This window comes from Globicephala melas, chromosome 13 (genome assembly GCF_963455315.2).
Source record: "Globicephala melas chromosome 13, mGloMel1.2, whole genome shotgun sequence".
Lineage (NCBI taxonomy): Eukaryota > Metazoa > Chordata > Mammalia > Artiodactyla > Delphinidae > Globicephala > Globicephala melas.
This window is the reverse complement of record NC_083326.1, coordinates 80,528,032-80,550,071: the sequence shown is the minus strand read 5'-3', so window position 1 is coordinate 80,550,071 and position 22,040 is coordinate 80,528,032. Positions and strand designations below refer to the sequence as shown.

At 54.4% G+C, this 22,040-nt stretch overlaps 1 protein-coding gene across 2 annotated transcripts in view; it reads left to right on the top strand.

Annotated features, from left to right (window-relative positions):
• Window positions 1–22,040, top strand: part of SH2B3 (SH2B adaptor protein 3) — a 37,105-nt gene that overhangs the window by 5,106 nt on the left and 9,959 nt on the right. For both annotated transcript variants that reach the window (XM_030860352.2, XM_030860346.2), the window contains exon 2: window positions 5,145–5,921. In XM_030860352.2, the coding sequence (XP_030716212.2) occupies window positions 5,172–5,921 (750 nt within the window). In that variant the 5' untranslated portion in view covers window positions 5,145–5,171. The remainder of the gene's footprint in view (window positions 1–5,144; window positions 5,922–22,040) is intronic.

Sequence of the window (22,040 nt, the reverse complement as noted above, 5' to 3'; positions counted from 1 at the left end):
ATTACATTATTACCCAGGGTGATTGGATAGAGGAGAGGCTGATGAGCCTCGATCTCTGGGGTCCTGGGTTAGAGTGAGCCCCACAACTCAGAGCCAGGATTCCCAGCCCTTCAGAGCCTGAACTCTCCCCGGCTTGGTGTAGGATGTATATGCTTGAACAGGGGATACCAGGTACTGGCTAAGGCTTCAAAGCCCTCACCAGGTTGCCCTGAGCAGGGACTCTGTGGACACAATTGTTCTAAACTTGGGGTCCTGAAAGGCAGACCCACCCCCACCCTGACATGAGCCCCAGGATGGGCACAGAGGTCGCCGCCTCCGTCTTCACGTGTTTGCCATGGGGACTTGGCAGGGGGTTGCTGGGATGCGGTCTGATTTTCCTGCTCCACGTCACATCATCCTCGTCCCTCGCCCTGATGTGGGATTTTGGGAAATCCTGGACTCCGACTCCCTTACCCAGCAGATCTCCCTGCCCCAAAAGCCCAGGATGAGAAGGTGGGAGGGACCCCCTGGATTTGCAGGCCCCTCTCTGTGGAAGGCTGTTCATCCCTGTGGCCGCCCAGGCTCCCAGATGCTCCTGTGGGGGGGTTGGAGGGGATAGAAATGCCCCAAAGATCCCTCTACTCCCTATACCCCCTAGCTGAAACCTGGGGGCTCCTGGGAACCCCCAGGTGATTAGTAGTTGCTTCCTACCAAGAGCTTTTAGGCCCTGTTCCCAGGGTTGGCGTGATCTGATCAATTGCTCTTCCTCTGTGTCTGGCGCATAGTAAACACTCAATAAATGCTTCCACCTGGGCCAAGGCCCAAGGAGGGGACCACCTTCCTGTGGCCTGGCTGCCTGCCCCGGCCAGGAAACCTCCCAGCCATGGCCCCCTCCCCGGCACAGGCCACAGCTGAGTGCTCTGGCTGGTGACTTCCTGCCTGGAGCTCCTGCCCGGAGCTGCCTGAGCAGTGCTTCACCCCTGAGAAGGCCTTGTGTTCGGGCTCCCGTGACCCTCCCTGCCTGGCCCAGCCCATGAAGCCAGGCTCTGCCTGTGGCTTCTTGCAGCAGGCAGGTCTGACATTCTCTGTAGCAGGCGCTCCTCTCTTCTAACAATAATAGTAATAAAATAGCAACAGCCACCTGTTTCTTGAGCCCTGTGCCAAGCACCCCTCAGACATAAGTTCTTAGAATGCTCCTAGTGAATGCCAAGTACATTAGCCCACTTTACAGATGGGGACACTGAGGCTCAGAGAGGGAAGCCCTCTCTTCTGCATCACACAGCGAGGAAGTGGCAGAATTAGGATGTGAACCCAGATTTGGTTGGTAGCTCCACCGTAGAGAGGTCATCTGTTGTGGTGGGTTTCTCGGAGCCCCTCAGCCTTTTCTGTCAGTCCACAAAGGTCAGGAGCGTGATTCCAAGAGTACGACTGTCAAATAGCAGCCTGCCTCAACCCTAGGAGTTCATTAATTCATGCAACTAATATTTCTGGAGCACCAGCTCTGACCAGGCCCTGCGGAGTGTGCAGGAGTGTGATGGCCCTCGGCCTGCTGGGGGCAGACCCCCGGGCTGAGGGAGATGGACAGTAGGCAGTATTGCTCATGTATAGCTGGCGCTTCCAGCAGAGCGAGCGGGTTCTAATTGCAGCTCTGCCCCTCGAGGGCCCCGTGACCCTGGGCAAGCCATTCCTCCCGCACCGTGGCTTTCTCATCCATAGAGTGGGCATAATGCTAGGATTGCCCACTCTGGTGGGGAATAAATAAGTGAATAAATGCAAAGTGTTTAGCACAGAGCAGGGCACGTAGAAAGCGTGAAATAGTGTCATTTATTGATGTTTTAAAATTTTCACCCTGTGGCTATTTTCCAACCACCTGGTGGGTTTATGACCTGGACGGAGGAGCTGAGGCCTCCTGACTCCAGCAGGAGCTGAATGAGACCTCTATATCCCCTCCTCTGGATAGACATTCACTGGGCAGTGCGTCTTCCTTGTGTGCATTTGGGCATTGATCAAGTGTTTTGGGGGGCCTTGTGTGTGGGGTTCCCATTAATCGCTAGCTGTGGGACCTCTGTGCTTCAGTTTCTCCACCTGTAAAATGGGAGCAATTATTGGCCCTACCTCCTAGTACTGTTGTGAAGCTTGGGAGAGTTAATGTTTTGCAAAAGCAGTTAGAAAAACGCCTGAGGTATAGCATGTGCTGAGTGCACACCACTCTTCTTATGGAGAATTGGAATAGGGGGCCTGGTGAGGAGGGCTGCCAGCCACTGCCTGGGCAGTGAGGGAGCTTGGAGCAGGCACAGCTGTTCTGAGAAGGCTCTTACCAGGGTTTGGTCCTGCAGCTGGGCTTCAGGACTCTGATGTACATGGGTGGACAGGGTCAGGTGTTCCAGGCAAACGGATAGGCCTGGGTGCCCAGGAGGTGGGTTGGCCCAGCAAGAGGTGGTCACTGGTGGGTGCTGGTTGCCACACATCTGCCAGAGGAGCCAGAGGTTGCAAATCCAGCCGACCTCTTGCATTCCTACATTCATTCATCCAGCAGGCATTTATTGGGCTCCTGCTGCATGCTAGGAACTGGGGATGGAGCTGGGAGTGGCTCCTGGCACATGGAGCTCAGTGTCTGGTGGGGAGATACTCACTAATTAAACAATCATTGCTATTGAATGAGAGCACGTGACCAGTGTGCTGAAAGACAAGTTCAGGACTCCGTCGCCAGTGAGCTCAGGGGAGGCTTCTCTTGAGTGAGATTGGAAGCAGACTGGGAGCAGGCAGGGCAAAGGGACACCTGAGGCAGTTGTCCAGAGGCAGCTGGTGCGAGGGCACGTCACACGGGGTCTCGTGGATGGGACAGGAGCTTGGGTCTGGCATCTGGTTTCCCCAACCTGTGAGGACAGTGCTGGCCTCACCTGTGTCAAGGCGTGGGGTGGCCGAGGGCTTAACCGAGGACAGGTCGCCCACACATGCAGGTAAAACCCTCCTCTTCAGCAACAGGTGTGGATTTCTTGGCAGAGCGTGGTGGCCAAGGGCACACGTGGCCCCCTCCCTTCCCTTCTGCCCACTGTGTACAAAGTGCCTACGGTGTATAGGTGCCAAGGACCCTGTGATATGCAGAAAGTCCAATGTGTGCACAGCACCCTCCCAGCCGGTGCAGTGGCACCCACTCTGTGCCGTCTGGGCTGTCTTGCTGTGATCGGCTGCAGGGTCAGCACCACGGCCTGGAGATATGGAGTGGGGTGTGGCAGAAAGAACCCCAGTTTCTAGGTTCAGATCTTCACCTTGAGTCCCCTTTCAAGGACTCCTTGCAGCCATCTTAGGAGGTAGATACTGTGTTGCTCTCAATTTGACAGATGAAGAAACAGGGGTTCAGAGAGGTCCAGTCAGAGGCACACAGCCAACACTTGGGTGTGTGGGTGTGTGTATAATGTAGCAGCAGGAGAGCAGGAATTTCTTTCTGGTTCACTGCTGTTATCTCCAGGGCCTAGCACAGTGGCTGACACACAGTAGGCCCTCAGTAATATTTAGGTGGAGGTGTCTGTGTGTGAATGAGCAGCCATGACTGTGTGGTCCCCAGCAGGGGCCTGGGCCCAGCCAGGCTTAGCTGGAAGGACAGACAGTACTGATGGTAACTAGAGAGGTCCAGGGTTCAGCACCGTGGACAGCAGAGGGTAGGGGGCTTCTGCGTTTTGATTGTGTGGGAGCCCCGGTTGGGATGAGCAGGCAAGGGTCTGCCTGTCCTGACGTTTCCCCATCAGAACAGGAAGTACCTTTGCACTCCTTGTGAGTCTTGTTAATTTATCCCTTTTTATTTGTTGTTTTATATTTATTTATTTAAAAAATAAAGTTTATTTTATTTATTTTTGGCTGCGTTGGGTTTTGTTGCTGCGTGTGGGCTTTCTCTAGTTGCAGTGAGCGGGGGCTTCTCTTCGTTGTGATGCGCAGGCTTCTCATTGTGGTGGCTTCTCTTGTTGCGGAGCACAGGCTGTAGGCATGTGGGCTTTGGTAGTTGTGGCACATGGGCTCAGTAGTTGTGGCTCGCGGGCTCTAGAGCGCAGGCTCAGTAGTTGTGGCACAGGGGCTTAGTTGCTCCAAGGCATGTGGGATCTTCCCGAACCAGGGCTCGAACCCGTGTCCCCTGCATTGGCAGGCAGATTCTTAACCACTGCATCAGCAGGAAAGCCCCTATATTTCTTTTTATTAACACTAATAATACATTCTTATTGTAACATTCATCATAAGCCTTATTAGGCTTTTCCTAGGTTCTAAGGCCTTTACATTTATTAACTCAATGAATCCTCATAACACTCCTATGAGGTAGGTGCAATCATGGTCCGCATTTTACAGATGGGGAAAGCAAGGCAGAAAGAAATCACACACCCAAGGTGACACAACTAGTAAGTGGTTCATGCTGGGATTTGAGTCCAGACTCCAGGCGCCATGTTCTTAGCCATATTTTCTAGAGACAAGTAGTAACAGTTTTCCTTGGTTACTTACCTCCTTGCACCCCAGATTCTGGCTCCTCCCCACAGGTCACCACTGTTTCTGGATGGTGTTGCTCCAGCCACATGTTTCCTGCCCACCACTTAAATACATTTATGTACACATAAGAATTGGTAGTTTTGCTTTGTGTGTTCACGTAAATGAGATCGCACGGTTGTATTGCTCTGTGGTTTGCTTTTTTCCCTTAATGCTGTGCCCTGGTGATTCCCCAAGGTAGCATAGATCTTCGTCCTCCTTCTCCACTGCTGAAGCATATTCCAGCCTGCAAATGTACCACAGTTTATTTCACCAGTCTCTGACTGATAGGGCTTTAGGTTGTATTTATTTTTTCTGTTATAAATGTGGGGGCAGGAAACGCCTAGCAGGGGATTGTCTTGTACATGCCTCTCTGCGCATGGGGGCAACTATTTCTCTTGAATACTTAGAAGTGGAATTACTAGGTCTGAAAATGATCCTGCCAAATTGCCCTCCAAAAAGACTGTACCCCTAACAGTACCGGCAACACTGAAGGGAGTGCCCGTTTTGCTGCATCTTCACCAGCACTGGGTATTAACAGTAATTTTCGCTTTTTGACGTTGTGCCTGGTGACTAGCGTGTCTGGCGGTGGCTTTAAGTGGGTGTCGCTCACCCGTCCGCTCCCTCCTCTCTCACTCACTCCTCACCGTGTCTTTCAGCCCGGCAGCTCTACCTTGGTCTCCACCATGAACGGGCCCACCTTGCAGTCCTCCTCGGCCTCCTCCGCATCCTCGGCGGCGACGGCCCCATCCCCGCGAGGCTGGAGCGAGTTCTGCGAGCTGCACGCGGTGGCCGCAGCCCGGGAGCTAGCCCGGCAGTACTGGCTTTTCGCCCGCGAGCACCCGCACCACGCGCCGCTGCGCGCCGAGCTCGTGTCGCTGCAGTTCACCGACCTCTTCCAGCGCTACTTCTGCCGCGAGGTGCGCGAGGGCCGGGCGCCCGGGCTGTCGGGCACCCGGGCCGCCGCCCCCGCGCGCGACTACCGTGAGACTGGCCGCGGGACCCCGGCCAAGGCCGAGGCGTCCCCAGCCGAGCCGGGCCCCGCCGCCCCCGCCCCCGCCCCCGGCCTTCCCAAGGCCCGCAGCTCGGAGGAGCTGGCCCCGCCGCGGCCGGCCTGCTCCCTCCAGCACCTGCGCCACAGTCTCCGCCACATCTTCCGCCACCGCTCGGCCGGTGAGCTGCCCGCGGCCCCCAGCGCGGCAGCGGGGGAGGCAGGCGAGGCCCCGGCCAGGCCCGGCCTGGCCAGGAAGCTCCTGCCCTGGAGCCTGGCCCGGGAGCCGCCACCTGAGGCCCTCAAGGAGGCGACGCTGCGGTACAGCCTGGCCGACGAGGCCTCCATGGACAGCGGGGCGCGCTGGCAAAGGGGGCGGCTGGCGCTGCGGCGCGCGGGCCCCGACGGCGCGGACCGCCTGCTGGAGCTCTTCGACCCACCCAAGGTAAGACCCCGCGCACGTGGTTACGGGGGTACGGGTGGTGACACTTTTCCAGCAGGCGGCCACAAAGTGCCTGGCGGAAAGCGCGCCTTCTTAGAAGTGAACTTTTTCCTCTGAGAATCATTTTCCGTTTACAGGTAGTACAGAGTTCCCTTATACACTGCACCCAGCTTTGCCTCATGTTAACATGCTACAGTACCATGTACATCCGTCTTATAATTAAGGGACAAACATTGGTACATTACTGTTAACTGAACTCCGAGGTTCCTTTGGATTCCACTAGTTTTCCCCTAATGTCCCTCTTCTGCTTCAGGACACCATGTTAGATTTAGCTGTCATGTTTCCCTAGGCACCTCTTGGCTGTGACAGTTTCTCAGGCTTTTCTTGTTTCTGATGGCTTTGACAGTTTTGAGGAGCGCTGGTCAGGGATTTTGTAGAATGTCCAGGGACACCATACATGGGCATCATGTGGGCTAGTGGCAGCCTGGTCCAAGGTCCTTGAAACCCCTGACCCAGATTGACCCTGACAAACAGGAGGGTTTCTCCTAGGGATTTCAAAACGTCGTGGAATTCCTGGGAGCCTCCCATGCTTTGTGGATGTCTTATTTTCTTTCAAGTTTAAATCTTTTTGTCTTTTTCCTTTGCGACCCACTTAATTCCGGCCGTGCAGTTGAGGCTGAAGGTCACTGTGGTCTACACACCTGCCGGACTCCATCTTTGACCAGATGTGTCAAGTTGATGGGACCATGTGGTCTTCCTTTCTCTTCTCTTTGTGGTTCTGTTATGTCCTAGGGCCTTGGTCTAGAGAGTGAGCAAAGCAGATCCCAGCCCTGAGGGGTCACGGTCTGGGTGGAGGAGACCAAATGATTATTCATTCATTCAGAACATACTTGTTGAGCACCTACACTGTACCAGGCACACACTAGGTGCTGGGGGAGCTGGCGTCTTGGTGGGGCTATTGAAGGACTAAACCTACAGATGAACATGGAATCAAGTGTATTTTGTGCTCTGAAGGAAAGCAATGAGGCCTCTGGGAGGATAACTGAGGGGCCCTAATTTGGGGGTTGGGATGGGGTGTTGTCAAGGAACCCCCTTATGTGAAGTACCTTTCCTTTTAGACTTCATTGTGGGGTCCCATGCACATGCTGAGGCGTGTGAAGCGTGTCTGAAGCTCCACGAGTGTCCCTGTGTTAGTACACGCGGTGGCCCAGTGCCCCAGGGGCTCCCTCATGCCTCTTCCACGTCAACACTCCCCCCCTCCCACACATCGACTCCCACCCGCGCGGATTGCATTTCTCTGTTTCGAACTTCATATAAATGGAATCGTATAGTATATTGTTTTTTGTGTCTGGCTCCCTTCACCCAGCATGTTCTAGAGATTTGTCCATGCTCTTGGGGGCATCAGAGTTTGTTTCTTTTTATCGCTGAGTAAATCCAGCCTGTTGTGTGAATGTACCACAGTTTATTTATCCATTCACCGGTTGATGGATATTTGGGTTGTTTCCACTTTGGTACTTTTGCAGATCATGCTGTAATGAAATTTGCTCTTAGGTCTTTGTATTGACATACGCTTCCATTTCCCTCCGGTAGATTCCTAGAAGTGCTAGGTCATATGGGAAGTGCAAGTTTAATTTTATATGAAACTTCTAAACATTTTCCAAAGTGGCAGCACAATTTTGCATCCCCATCAGCAGTGAATGAGTCTTTTTTCTTTCCAGCCCTTCTAGTGGATGTATACTGGTATCTCAAATCTTGGCTTTAATTTGCATTTCCCTTATGACTCATGAGGTTAAGTACCTTTTCATGTGTTTATTGGCCATTGGGATTGACTCTTTTTTCAAGTGTTTGCCATTTTTATTGAGTTGTCTGTCCTTCCCTTATTGATTTATAAAAGTTTTTATACCTGAATGTACTTCAGCACACTTGAATGCACTTTCTTTGTATCATACATACGACCTCCTGCTCTGTGGTTGTCTTTTTTTGCTTTTTTTTTTGCGGTACGCAGGCCTCTCACCGTTGTGGCCTCTCCCGTTGCAGAGCACAGGCTCCGGACACGCAGGCTCAGTGGCCATGGCTCACGGGCCCAGATGCTCCGTGGCATGTGGGATCCTCCCGGACCGGGGCACGAACCCGTGTCCCCTGCATCTGCAGGCGGACTTTCAACCACTGCGCCACCAGGGAAGCCCCCTAAGTTCTTTTTTAAAAATATTTTATTTACTAGTTTATTTATTTATTTGGTTGCACCCGGTCTTAGTTGTGGCTCACGGGCTCCTTAGTTGCGGCTCGTGGGCTCCTTAGTTGCAGCATGCGAACTCTCAGTTGTGGCATGCATGCGGGATCTAGTTCCCTGACCAGGGATCGAACCCGGGCCCCCTGCATTGGGAGCACAGAGTCTTAACCACTGCGCCACCAGGGAAGTCCCATGAACCTAAGTTCTTAACTTTAATGAAGTCCAGTTTATCGGTTGCTTTCCTGTATGGTTAGTGCTTTTTGTGTCCCATTTAAAGAATCTTTGCCTACCCAGGGTCATGAAGATCTTTCTTGTCTTTTCTTTTTTTTTTTTTTTGCCTGCGTTGGGTCTTTGTTGCTGCACGCAGGCTTTCTCTAGTTGCAGCAAGTGGGGGCTACTTTTTGTTGCGGGGCGCGGGCTTCTCATTGTGGTGGCTTCTCTTGTTGTGGAGCACAGGCTCTAGGTGTGCAGGCTTCATTAGTTGTGGCACGTGGGCTCAGTAGTTGTGGCGCACGGGCTTAGTTGCTCCATGGTGTGTGGGATATTCCCAGACCAGGGCTTGAACCCATGTCCCCTGCATCAGCAGGCAGATTCTTTTCTTCTTTTCTATTTTTGGCTGCATCGGGTCTTAGTAGCAGCATGCGGGATCTTCCTTGAGGTGTGTGGGATCTTTTGTTATGGCACACGGGCTTCTCTCTAGTTGTGGCCTGAGGGCTCCAGGGCACGTGGGCTCAGTAGTTGTGGCACTTGGGCTTAGTTAGTTGCCCCGTGGCATGTGGGATCTTAGTTCCCCAACCAGGAATCGAACCCGCATCCCCTGCATTGGAAGGCAGATTCTTCACCACTGGACCACCAGGGAAGTCCCGGCAGGCAGATTCTTAACCACTGCACCACCAGACACATCCCTTGTCTTTTCTTCTAGAAGCTTTATTGTTTGGGCTGAGTCATATTGATGGGCCTTCACAAGATCCATCCTGAATTAGTTTTTGTGTATGGCGTGAGGTAGGGGTCACACTTCTTCCACTTCTGGCACTACATGCTGATGTGACTCTCTTTTTCCTATTGGATTGCATGCAATGCTACTTTCATCCTAAATCTAGTGTCTATCTGTGTGCTTCTGGACCCTCCTTCTGTTCCACTGGCCTATGTGTCTATTCTTATGTTAACACCACACTCTCTTAATCACTAAAGTTTAACAGTGAGTCTTGCGGAGGTGACTTTTCTTTTTTTTGGCTGCACCACACAACTTATGCGATCTTAGTTCCCCAACCAGGGATTGAACCTGTGCCCTCAGCAGTGAAAGCATGGAGTCCTAACCACTGGACCACCAGGGAATTCCCACTGAGGTGGTGACTTCTGAACTGAGATCTTAATACTGAGATAAGAACCTCTGGGCAGCAGGAACAGCATAGGCAAAGGTGCTGAGATGGGAAGGCATTTTGTATGTTTTTTTAAAAAATGTATTTATTTTTATTTATTTATGTATTTATTTGTTTGCGCCGGGTCTTAGTTGTGGCAGGCAGGCTCCTTAGTTGCGGCTCGCTGGTTCCTTAGTTGTGGCACGCGAACTCTTAGTTGCAGCATGCATGTGGGATTTAGTTCCCTGACCAGGGATTGAACTTTGGCCCCCTGCATTGGGAGCATGGAGTTTTAACCACTGCACCACCAGGGAAGTCCCCAGCATTTTGCATATTTTTAAGAAAGAAAAACAGAAGTGTGTTGGGAGCACAGATGGGGAAGATGGGGCGTGCGGGAGGATGTGCGGGTAGAGGGTCCTGTGAGGAGTCAGTATTTTATCCCAAGTGTAACACGAAGCCTTTGGAAAAACGCAAGTGCAGATAAAAACTTTACTCATTTTTAAAATGTCTCAAGGCTCCGACACCATGAAAGGCAAATAACGTCCCAGACACATGATCTTATCTGCATGATAAGGTGGGGTTCCCTATAAAACTTTAAAAACAACTGCTGCTGCTTAAAATAAACCATCTTGGAAAACCTAGTGTCAGGAGTCGGATGGACCCAGGTTCAAACAATGAATTAGCTTCTTTCTCAGCTCTGGGGCCTTAGGCAAGTGACATCACCTCTCTGGGCCTCAGTTTCCTCCCCTGTACAGTGGAGCTACTCAGAGTTCGCACCTTGTGTGGCTGTTGTGATAACTGGGAGGGCACATCTGCTGAGCGCCTGGCGCAGGGGAGGCTCACTGTTACTGGCCCGCCTTGTTATTTTGGTTGCTATGGTAGTGAAATGATTTGGGGGCTAAGGATGCAGATTTACTTCTAGTGCTGGTTTGGGCCCTCATTGCCCAGCTGGGATGCATGATCAAGGCTCCTGTTCTTTGGGAACCCTGAGGGTGGGCCCTGGTCAGAGTCCTCAGGGCTCAGAAGTGGTGTCTGGCCTTGGAGAAACGGGACCCGGAGGGGCAGCTGGGTCCCTGAGGCTCGCCCCTCCCTCCGGGCCGCCTGGACCTCTGCCATAGGCTTGGTGGTCGCTGTGTGACCTGGGGTGTCCCCCACCAAGTGAGCAGCCCTGGTGGGGCCTCTCCTGTCCCCTCCACAGAGTGCCTGGCCTGACAGAGCAGGCCCCGGCTCCGTCAGCTTCTGACAGCTTCCCTTTGTGCTTGCAACAGTCTGGGGCTCTTCCTGAATGTTTCCTGGAGTGACTTGGAGCCTCCAGTCTCTGGGCCAAGGATACCTAGACTAGAAGTCCTGAGTGTGCCTGCCTGGAGGGTAGCCTTGACCTCCAACCTCTGACCCTGGAATTGTCTATGGGAGCAGCTTTAAACATAGGCAAAGGAAGGTTTGACAGCCAGGGCTTGAGCTCTGGGTTCATACCCGAGCTCTGTCACTTGAACGGTACTCAGCACCTGTTTGGAGAAGCCCTTGCTGCCCAGAGTGGGGAGAGGCTTGGAGGACGAGAACTGAGAGTGGGCAGCTGCCCAGGGATATCACTCGGGCCTCAGCCAAGCTAACGCCACCCAGAAGTCTGAGGCCAGGTGGCCAGCTGCTCATGGGTCAGCCTCACCTGGACTTGGGTCACAGCTCCGCCTCTGACCGGAACCTCTGACCTTGGGCCGGTCACTTCCCCACTTGGAGCCTCAGTCTAGTCATCTGTAAAGTAGGGGTGATAGCAGCAGCCAAGGGTCAAGGGTCACCGTGCGGGCTGTGGTGGGAGGGAGCTTGCCACGACAGGCGGAGTGTAAGCGGAGGCCACAGGCTGCTGCAGTGGGTGGCTGGAGGGCGGTTGGAGGAGACATGTGTGACTAGTTCCCAAAGTCTGAAGTCTGGTTTCAGTGGCATCACTGCAGATGGACGGGAGGTGGGGCAACCCTTCCTTGTACTACGCGCTGGCCCTCGGGGGAAGCTAGGGATTGCCTCGGCTGGGGGGTGGTCATCAAAGGTCCCTTGGCAAGAGGTGACATCTGGGATGAGCGCAGGTGCCGATCCTGGAAGATCTGGGTGAAGGAGTCCCAGGCTGAGGAAATGGCAAGTGCAAAGGCCCTGGAGTGAACACGAACCGGGAGACTTTGAGGAACAGCCGGGTGGCCAGGGGCTGGAGTAGAAGGAGGAAGGAGGGATGAGGTTGGAAAGGTGATGGGGCTGGATTATTTGGGGCCTTCTGGAGCATGATGAGGATTTTAGGTTTTACACGAAGAGCAGTGGGAGCACTTGGAGGATTTAGGGCCAGAGGGGCTGGGACACCTATCCAGCAGCAGGAATGGGCTAGAGGAGCCCTCTGGGGCTGCTCTGGTCTTCTGGATTTTGGGAGAGTGTGGCTTGAGTCTTCTCCTAGAAGACCCTCTGGCCCCCATGTCCGCTTGTCCTGTGGCACCTCCCTCTCCTTGGGCATCTCTGAGCCCAGGCTGGGGTGGGGGCAGCACGTTTACTACCTTAAGTGGGCACCGACTGTGCGCCCGGCATTGCCCTAAACACTTGACTTCAAGTCCTTCCCATGAGGCCAAGCTTGCTGGCCCATTTGACAGATGAGAAAACCAAGGCTGGGAGAGGCAAAGAAACTCGCTCAGCATCATGCTGCTAAGGAGATCGGAGCCCCTGATCCAACAGGTCCCTGCTCCCGAGCCCCGAGCCACACTGTGAACGGCCTCCCTCCAGCCACGGGGTGCAGAGTAGTAGCTTCCAGCCGGCCAGGCCTGAGACGTACCATCCCACTCAGCAGTTAAAAACAAGAAAGTTGGGGCTTCCCTGGTGGCGCAGTGGTTGAGAGTCTGCCTGCCGATGCAGGGGACACGGGTTCGTACCCCGGTCCGGGAAGATCCCACATGCCGCAGAGCGGCTGGGCCCGTGAGCCATGGCCTCTGAGCCTGCGCGTCCAGAGCCTGTGCTCCGCAGTGGGAGAGGCCGCAACAGTGAGAGGCCCGCATACTGCAAAAAAAACCAAAAAAACCCCAGAAAAGCAAGAAAGTTGGATTGGTTGCCAATAGTTAAAAACCATAAAATGGAAAGATTTCATATAAGAACCCAGTTTCTGGTTTCTCTTATAAATTGGTGGACTTGGAAGTGCTGGGCCAGGATCACTTGACGTGCATCCCAGCCTGGCCCCTGTGGAGGGAGAGCCTGACTGGGAGGTCAGGGGGTTGTCCCAGGGTCAGGGAGAGATCACAGGACCAGCCACCAGGCCCGGGGTGGCTGGCCTTAGGGCAGAGCTTTGCTGGGAGCTGGGGGTCCATTTTCAAATGGAGCACATCTGGGCTGGCCATGGCCTTGGGGCCAGCCCTTTGCTCTTTTGGGCCTCAGTTTCCCCACATGTCCAAGCCTGGTTTGGCTGAGATGGTCTCAAAGCCCTGCCAGCCCTACTGGGTCCGGGGGCTGAGCCTCAGCTTCTCTCATCTTTAAAGTGGGGGTAATGATGAAATTCTAGTAGCTGTTGTTGAAAAAATGCCTTTTTAGCCAGCATCTGTTTGGCACTTGTTACATACTAGGCACTTTACTGCCTTGGCTTCATTTAATCCTCACAGCAGCCCTGTGAGGGTGCTGTTGTGATTACCCCCATATCACAGATGGGGAAATTGAGTCTAAGAGAAGGTAGGTGACTTGCCCAAGGTCACATAGCTCTGAGCAGCTGAGATGGGGTTGGGACCCAGGTATTCGGGCTGCACCTGGTGCCTAGCAGGTCTCCAGAAGGATTTATTATCATGGGTAGTGGTGCTGGTGGTGTTTAGCCAGTGGCCCTACCTGGGAGTGGGGTGGGGGTGTGCGTCTGTTTTGAGTTCTCAGACCAGGAAAGGCTCCTTTTGGCCATCTTGTCTAGTGCCACCAAAGATGGGGACACTGAGGCCCAGAGGGGGCTGGCCAGTGCCCCTCTCACCCAGCATGTAAGACTTGGTGGACCCAGTGTGCTCTGCCCTTGGTCTCTGCAGCTAAGCCCAGAGAAGAGGTAGAGGAAGGAGGGGGGGACTCACAGGGGATTCAGCCCACATCCCTGAGCTCCCCTCCTGCATCACAGGCCTCTAGTACCCCCAGGAAGAAGTGGTCTGGTTGGCAGTGGCTGGACCTGCTGGTCCTAGGGAGAGCCTGACCTAGGCTGACCTAGGCCGGGGGCCAGTCGGGCAATATGGTTCAGAGCTGTTCCCCCTCTGCTCCTTCTGAGCTGTCCTTGGGCAAGTGACTGGGCCTCAGTTTCCTCATCTGTAAAATGGGGGTGGTCCCAGTGCCTGCACGTGTAAGGGAGGCTGTGGATACAGTATATGCTGACTGGGTAGGTGAGGGGCCTGGGTATGAGTGTGGCCGGGCAGCCTGTGGGCAGTAGGTGCTCCCGGCAGCCCGGCTGATGAAGGGGCTGAGTGTCCTGAGCACTGACCGTGGGCGAGGGCGATGCCGAATTAGCCCCCTCAACGCTCCCCTGACTCTGCAAAGTAGGCATGGCCACTGTGCCTGCCTCACAGATGAGGACACTGAGGCTCTGAGACACAGAAGGAGACACTGCTGGACCCTGGGGGCCCGAGCCTGGAGCCCATGCCCCAAGTGTGGGAAAGAGGAAGCAGAAAGAAAGGGACGTCCGCCGGGGGGCCTGGCGGTTTCCTCTCGGAGGCAGGAGCGTGAGGAGGAAGAGGAGTGCTGGGCAGGAAGCGGCCGGGCGGGCGGGCGGGGCAGCCTCCTGGGGCCCGGACAGAGCTGGGCCTGAGTCCTGCCTCTGCCCCTTCTGAGCTGTGTGACCTTGGGAAAGGCACTTCACCCTCTCTGTGCCTCATTTTCCTCAAGTAAAAAGAGCTGAGTGACGGCACCCACATCAGGGCAATGGTGAACTAGCTGCTGTCCGCATGGTGCCGGGTGCCGGGAGCCGTGCCCGGCGCAGGTGGTCTCAGCAAATCTTAGCTGCTGTGGGGTTTTTTTGTTTTTTTTTGGCTGAGCGGCATGTGGGATCTTAGTTCCCCGACCAGGGAGCGAACCCGTGCCCCCTGCAGTGGAAGCGCAGAGTCCTAACCATTGGACCTCCAGGGAAGTCCCATGTAGTTGTTGTTATTTTTATTAGTCATTTTCAGCATGATGGGCACTACATTTGACACATCCCATGCAATTACCACAAACCCTGGGAGGCGGGAACAGTGATGAAGGCATCTTATAGATGAGGAAACAGGCACAGAAAGGTAGAGAGACCTGCCCAAGGCCACACAGCTGGGAGATGGAAGAGCAGGAATGGAGGCCGGTGTGGGCCTGCCAAGGCCAGGGGGTGTGTTTAGCCCCCGAGCAGCCCGAGAAACCGCCCACCTTCTGCCTACAGCCCGGTAGATCTTCGTGGGCTGGCGAGAGCCCTGATGTCCCAGGGGGAGACAGGTGCGTCAGAGGCCAGTGGCTCCCCGATCCCATCCTCTCCCAGGGGGACCAGGGGCTGAAGGCTCCCAGGGTGAGAGTGGGGTTTCAGTCCTCACTCTGCCCGGGGCTGCTTAGTGACCCAGGTTGGTCCCTGCCCCTCTCTGAGCTGTGAAATGGGCAACCAGGGGGCTTGATCCGGGCTTTCCGGGGCTAGTGGGGGGAGGGAGGAAGGGGTGGTGGTGGGCAGGGCTCCCGTGGCTCCTGTGGGGCCCCCAGCTGCGCACACACAGCCGCCCCATCTGCCCCTTATTGGGCTTTTGTGTAAGGTCGTGTTTTGAAAAGTACTTTGCTGCTTAGAAGAAACCCCCAACCATGCTGAAACCACGGGCAGATGATATCGGCGTGCTTCCTTTCAGCTCAAATTCTGTGAATCCAGAGACTGGAAGGTGCCCCCGAATCCAACAGGGGGAGGGTGGCGAACGACAGTCATTTATCATCACACCCTGCCCCCCGCCCCCCCCGGAGCCTCTGGGGGCTGCTTCCACCCCACGCCCTTGCTCCTTGGGGCCTGTTAGCTGTCGCCAGCTTCTTGGAAGTTGCTTTTCTGTTTTCCTTTGTTTGGGGGACTGGGTGTTGGGACACACAGCTGCAGAGTCTGGGCCATGGGCTTGGTGGCCGGGGAGAAGGGCAGATGGACAGGTTTGGGTTCAGATCTTGGCTCTTGTGTCCTTATTACGTGGCTTTGGGCTGAGAACTCAGCCTGTCTCAGCCTCAGTTTCCCATTCTGGAAAGTGGAATGTCAGTACTGGCCTTGCTGGGTGATTGAGTCGAAAATAGGCTCTGGGAGGGCCTGACACGATGTGTTTCCTCCCTGAGAGGCAGAAGAAGGGGCTTGCTGCGTGGGAAGTCACCAGACCCCAGGGGTGGGTCCCCAGATGCCCTCCCTGGGATGGGCAACAACCTAGCCAGCTCTCCCGGTAGCCTGGACTGGGCACCAGCCGCCGGCGGGCTGCCAGGCGGGCCCGCTGGAAATCCCCCACCCACTCCTTTGCGAATATGGAAAAGGAAAGCAAAAGGCACAAGCAGAGGTCTGCGCTCAGAGCGCTGGCCCCCCCGGGGGTGGAGGCGGAGGTAGCTTCCTTCCCCAAGGCTGGAGGGGCCGCCTCAGCTTCCTTTTTGGGGCCCCACACCCTTTTTTCCTCTCTCCCCTCTGGGCTGGGGAAGAGGCCACTGTTTTCCTCAGGCCGTGGACCCCGCTGACCGCTCAGCCTCTGGCACCGGCGGGTGATGGCGTACGGGGGAGGGGGCCCATCACGGCGGCACCTGGCCTCTGGGTTCTCCCTCACCGTGGCTGACCCTCCCCTCCTGGGCCTGACCTGAATCCTGACTGCGGCCCAGTCTGAAGTCCGTGGCGCAGCAGAGAGAGAAACCTCTCTCCAGGGAACCGTCTGGAATGGGAGGCCCCGCTGTGTCTCTTTTCAAATCTTCGTGTAATCTAGGAAACTGTCTACCTTACCGAGGGCCTCCACGTTTGAGTTCCTAGTGTTTCTGGTTTTGATTTTTCAATTAATAAAGCTCATGGCAGAAATTATGGAACAGTAACTGAAAAACCACCCACAATCCTACTACGCAGAGAGAACGAGCATTTCCATTTCACTTAGACGTCTTTGTAATCTTCTGTCTTGTATTTCTTTCTCTAGCTTTTCCCCCAAATTGCAATTCCGTCCACATTCACTAATTCTTCACTCAGCAGTTTAGCTAGGGAGCCCCCTCTGTGTGCCAGGTATGTTGGAAACATAGGCAGAAACTTTTGGACAAAACCCCCAGCCCTTGTGGGACTGACACTCATCCTACCTTTTTGTTACCTGCTTTTTTGTCACTTAACATGTCTTGAACATTTTTCTGTTCTCTTAAATATTTTTCAAGAATGTCTTAAAAATAAATACTGGCTGCACGATATTTCATTTACACAGATAGGCCATGATGTATTTATCTATGCTTATCTAGACTCCTATTTCAATCACTTCTAATTTTTTTGCTCAACTGGACAACCTTGTGACAAACATGTTGTACGTAAATCTTGCTGCCCATCTCTGATTATTTCCTTAGAAGCATATTCCTAGAAGGGAAGTGCTGGGTGGAAGGCTTTGTGAGCACTTCTCATGTTTTCTCTTTCTCTCAAAGCTTTATTGAGATATACTTTACAAATTATAAAATTAACTCGTTTAAAGGGTACAGTGATTTTTGGTATATTTACAGGGCTGTACAACTATCTCCACGATTTAATTTTAGACCACTTTCATCGTCTCAAAGAGACCTTGTGCTCATCAGCAGTCACTCCGCGTTCCTCCTCTCCCCCACCCCCAGGCAACCACTAATCTATCAATACTTTCTGTCTCTCTAGATTTGCCTAGTTTGTTCTTTTCATATAAATGGAATCAGACAATATGTGGTCTTTTGCGACTGTCTTCTTTCACTCAGCATCACATGTTCAAGGTTCGTCCGTGTTGTAGCTTGTGTCAGTATTTTGTTCCTTTTTATTGGAAATAATATTCCATTGTATGAATAGATCACATTTTGTTTATCCATTCCTCAGTGATGGACATTAGGTTGTTTCCACTTTTGGGCGATTGTGAATAGTGCTGCCACGAACATTCGTGAATAAGTTTTTGTGTGGACATACGTTTTCATTTTTCCCTGGGTATATACCTTAGGAGTGGAATTGCTGGATCATATGGTAACTCTACGTTTAACATTTTGAGGAGCTGCCAAACTGTTTTCCAGAGTACCGCACCATTTTATATTCCCATCAGTAATGTATGAGGGTTCCAGTTTCTCCACATGCTCACCAACACTTGTTTTTCTTATTTTATTATTTATTTGGCTACGTCGGATCTTAGTTGCAGCATGTGGGATCTTTCATCACGGCACGCGGGCTTCTCTTTAGTTGTGGCGTGTGGGCTCTAGAGCACGCAGGCTTAGTTGCCCCGCGGCGTGTAGGATCTTAGTTCCTTGACCAGGGATCAAACCCGCACCCCCTGCATTGGAAGGTGGATTCTTAACCACTGGACCACCAGGGAAGTCCCACCAACACTTGTTACTATCTATCTTTTTGATTGTAGCCACCCTAGCAGGTGTGAATGGCTTTGATTTATGTTTCCCTGATGGCTAATGATGTTGAGCATCTTTTCATGTGCTCACTAGCTATTTCTAATGCTTCTGATATATCCTTTCCAAATAGTCTTCTAGGAAGGTTACACCCATCTATCTTCAAAGAGTGGTGCAAACACTGGCTATTATTTTAAAAACCTTTGCCAACTTCTAGGTGAAGTGGTTATCTTGTCCTTTCTGCTTATGAATGGAACGAACCATTTTTCTTTTTTAAAAACAATGAGATATAATTCACATAACATAAAATTCACCATGTTAAAGTGCAATTCGTTGTTTTTAGTATACTCACTGTGTGTGCAACCATCACCTCTATCCAATTCCAGAACATTTCCATCACCTCAGAAAGAAACCCAGTATCTATTAGCATCGGTCCCCATTCCCATCCCCGTCCCCTCAGCCTCTGGCAACCACTAATCCTACTTTCTGTCTCTGTGGATTTTGACTCTTTCTCCAGTGTTTCTTGGTCATAGACATTTTCTGTGACTTACAGGCCATTAACTCTGTGTGCTCCTCTCCTGCACTGCCTGCCTCTTTCCTGTTGACTTGCAGCAGCTCTTTACACTGACATTAGCGCTCTGTCACACGTTGCAAATATTTCCCTAGTTTGCCATTTGGCTTTTCGACTGGTCCTGAGTTTCTTGGCCTATGGAGGTTTCTAAGTCTGGGCAGTGAAATACAGTGATCTTTTCCTTTATGATTTTGTTCTTTGCTTTTTCTGCTTAGAAGGGCCTCCCTGACCCTGGGATCAGATAATTATTTAGGTTCTTCTATTCCAGTTTTGTCTTGGTTTTATTTTTCACATTTAGTTATTTAATCCAGCCAGCTTTTATTCTTTGTGGCTGGTACAGTTTCCTGTTGTTTTTTGGTGTCAGTGAGATGCTCTGTGTCAAGGCATATCACTAAACGTGGGCTAAGGATAACGACAACAGCTCACGGCAGATTGAACTTGGAAGGGTGGAGATTCCTGGGCTCTCGCCCTGGTTTCCCTGTCAGCTCAGCCCAAGGCTCTGCTCAGCCGACTCTGAGCCTCCCTGGCATCCCTGAAGCCCCTTGAGCCCCAGAGGCCCTCGCTTTCACCTCTTCTTCTGAATCATCATTCTTCGAAGGCAGGCGGTGGCCACCATCGGGGCTTTTAGGGATCTTGGTGGTGACGAGACCCCCCTCCCTCCGGTGCACTCCCCTACCGGAGGCCGGTGACAGAGGTTATCTGTTGTTTCTTAACCACATCTTTTTCCACTCTCCCCAGGCGTGGAACAGACACGGGGCCCAGGGTGCAGCTGAGGGCTGTGCTGCAGGGGCAAGGGGCTTCCCCCACTGGGCTGGCTCCACAGAGAGGCCGGGAGGCGGGCCCGCCGCAAAAGGCCCTGGGGGGCCGGCCAGCTCCAGGACCCCTGGCCCTGTGAGACTCAGGTGCTCCTCTGCTTTCCCGTCGAGAGCACTGAGCACACTCTCCCGTGCAGCAGGAGAGCCCAGGGAGCAGTGCCAGGTTCGGGGCCGGTGTGCCCCCTCCTGCTCGGGGCCTGGGCACGTGGCAAGGAGCCATGAATTCCTGTCTTGGGGGCTGACCACAGCCCGGTGCGCGAGGCCTGGGGTGTCCTGGCACCGAGGTAGCCGGAGCAGCACTACGAGAGGAAGGCGTAGCCTGCATGAAGGTGGATGGGGACAGGGTGCACGGGCCTTGCAGCTCTTCGGCCACGCGGGGCAGGGAGGATTCCTGGCGCGATACTGGGAGCAGGATGCGGTCGCCCAAGGCGTGGGCTGGTGGCAGCTGCTTTGCAGCCGGCGGGGGGCTGGGGTGGGGGTGGGGTTCTGGCTGGGCCCCGACCCTGCTCCGGACCCACGGTCGGCCCAGGCCCAAGTGCCAGTCAGCGCTCCCAGACAGAGACACCGCTCTGTCCTCAAGACCGTCTCAGGCAGGGCGACGGGTAACTGACTGAAGGGGAGCTGATGGAGGCTGGCTGCTGAGCAGCTCCAGGCCCTGGAAAGTGGTTGATCCTAATTTGCCAAAGGTCTTGGCCCGGAGTGGTAACCCGCGTGGAGGAAAGGTGTGGCGGGGAGAGGCCTAGGAGGTGTGGACAAGTGGCCTGGCTGGTGAGGGTGGTGGCGCTGGCTCCTCTGTTCCCGCCTCTGCAAGGCCCCATCCCAGGACACGCCTCCCCAGGCCGGGCCATGTGGCCTGGACCACTGTCACCCCGAGGGGGGAGGCGAGGTCAGCTAGCGAAGGTGCCGGGGGGTCCGTAAGCTCCTTGGTTTGCCAGTTCATCCACGCCTGTGACGGGGTGCAGGGAGTGGGACTTCCAGGTGTGGTGCCTCTTAAGCCACGGACCCCCCCACCCAGCCGGCCTCAGAGCGGAAGTGCCTGCCCGTCTTCACAGCGGGGTCATCCACACTCAACCACTCGGCGTGAACTAGGACACCCGCGTCTCAGGAGGGGTTTGAGTGGCTGTCAGGGGGTCCCAGACTGGTTGTGTGTGTGTGTTCGGGGCTGTCTCTCTCTATGGGGGGGTCTCTGTCTCTGGGAGTTTGTCTCTGAGGGGATGGTTGCTCCAGCATCTGAGAGGGGCTTTGTGTCCCAGTCTCTGTGATTGTGTGTGTGGGGGGGTGGTCGCCATCTCTCTCAGAAGGGGCTTTGTGTCTGTGTCACTGAGAGTCTGTCTTTCGGACATGTCGGGGCGGGGGGACTTTTACAGGCTTGAGGGGGAGCTCACTGCAGGTGGGGTTCAGACGAGCCCCCAGCCGCTGTCTGTTTCAGCATCTCTGGCTGGTTACCCCTCCTACAGGGCCTCTCTGGGTCCGATAGTGGGGGCGCAGGCCCCCACCCTCAGGCTTGGTCGCTCAGGGTGGGATCTGGGGCTGCCACCCAGAGGAGGGAGGCGAAATGCTGGGGACTCCGAGCAGGGTGGTTATGCTTGGGGGATGTCTCACCATGTCAGTGTCGGCTCTGGAGAAGCTCTGCTTCTGGCACTGGCGGGCTCTCACTTGCCAGAAAGGGGAAACTGACTTGATCCATGTGGCTTTTAAGGAAGCTTCTCCCATCCCTTTCCTGCTCCCCCGCGGGGAGAGGGAGCTTGAGGCAACAGGGAGCAGACCAAGGGGGAGACCTGGGAGACTCCTGTGTACTCAGGGCGACAGGCAGGTTCACGTACAGAAGCCCTGAGGTTGCACTCCAACATCACCCCCATTTTACAGATGAGAAAACAAAAGCACAGCGAAGTGAAGTGATTTGCTCAGGCTCACGCGGAGAAAAAGCGGCTGAAGCAGGCACTCGAAGGGCCTGTGTGTGTGTTGCGGGGCTCTGGTTGGGGGCAGAGGAAGGAAGTGACCTGGGGCCTGTAGTTCCAACATTTGTTCAGCCCCTGGAACGGGCTCATTGCCTTCGCTTTGCCCCCTAGGGAGCCGGGGAACAAGGGGGTGAGATAACTCACCACACCCCCTGCATCTGCCCCTGCTCCCGAGACATGAGGGCTGGGGCCCCAGGCACTTAGCAGCTACTCACCCATCCATCTGCCAAACCCTTTCCAAGTACCTCCTCTGGGCTGGACCCAGTGCTGGGCCCCAGCTGGGAACAAGGCCTGGTGCCCTGTCCCCACCCCCCGAGGAACTCCCAGGCAGGCGGTGGGGGCAGCTGCACCTTCAGGAAATTATGGCCAGGGCTGATAAGCCCCGTGACGAGGGAGAGGCACAGGAATCGCACTGACCACGACTTGGTGATCAGAGAAGGCTCCCTGGAGGAGGGGAGGTTCTCTCTGCTGAGACCCGCAGTTTGGGTCAGGCCTGGTGGTGGGAGAGAACATGAGCTGGGAGGAATGGGCTGGATGGGCTCTGGGGCTGGGCAGACGAGGGTCCGAGCCCCAGCTCTTCTTGGCTTCTTTCTCCGTGGCCGGGGACAAATGATTTTGCCTCTCAGGGTCCCCGTTCCTCCATCTGTAACACGAGCCTGATGTGTTCCGTGAG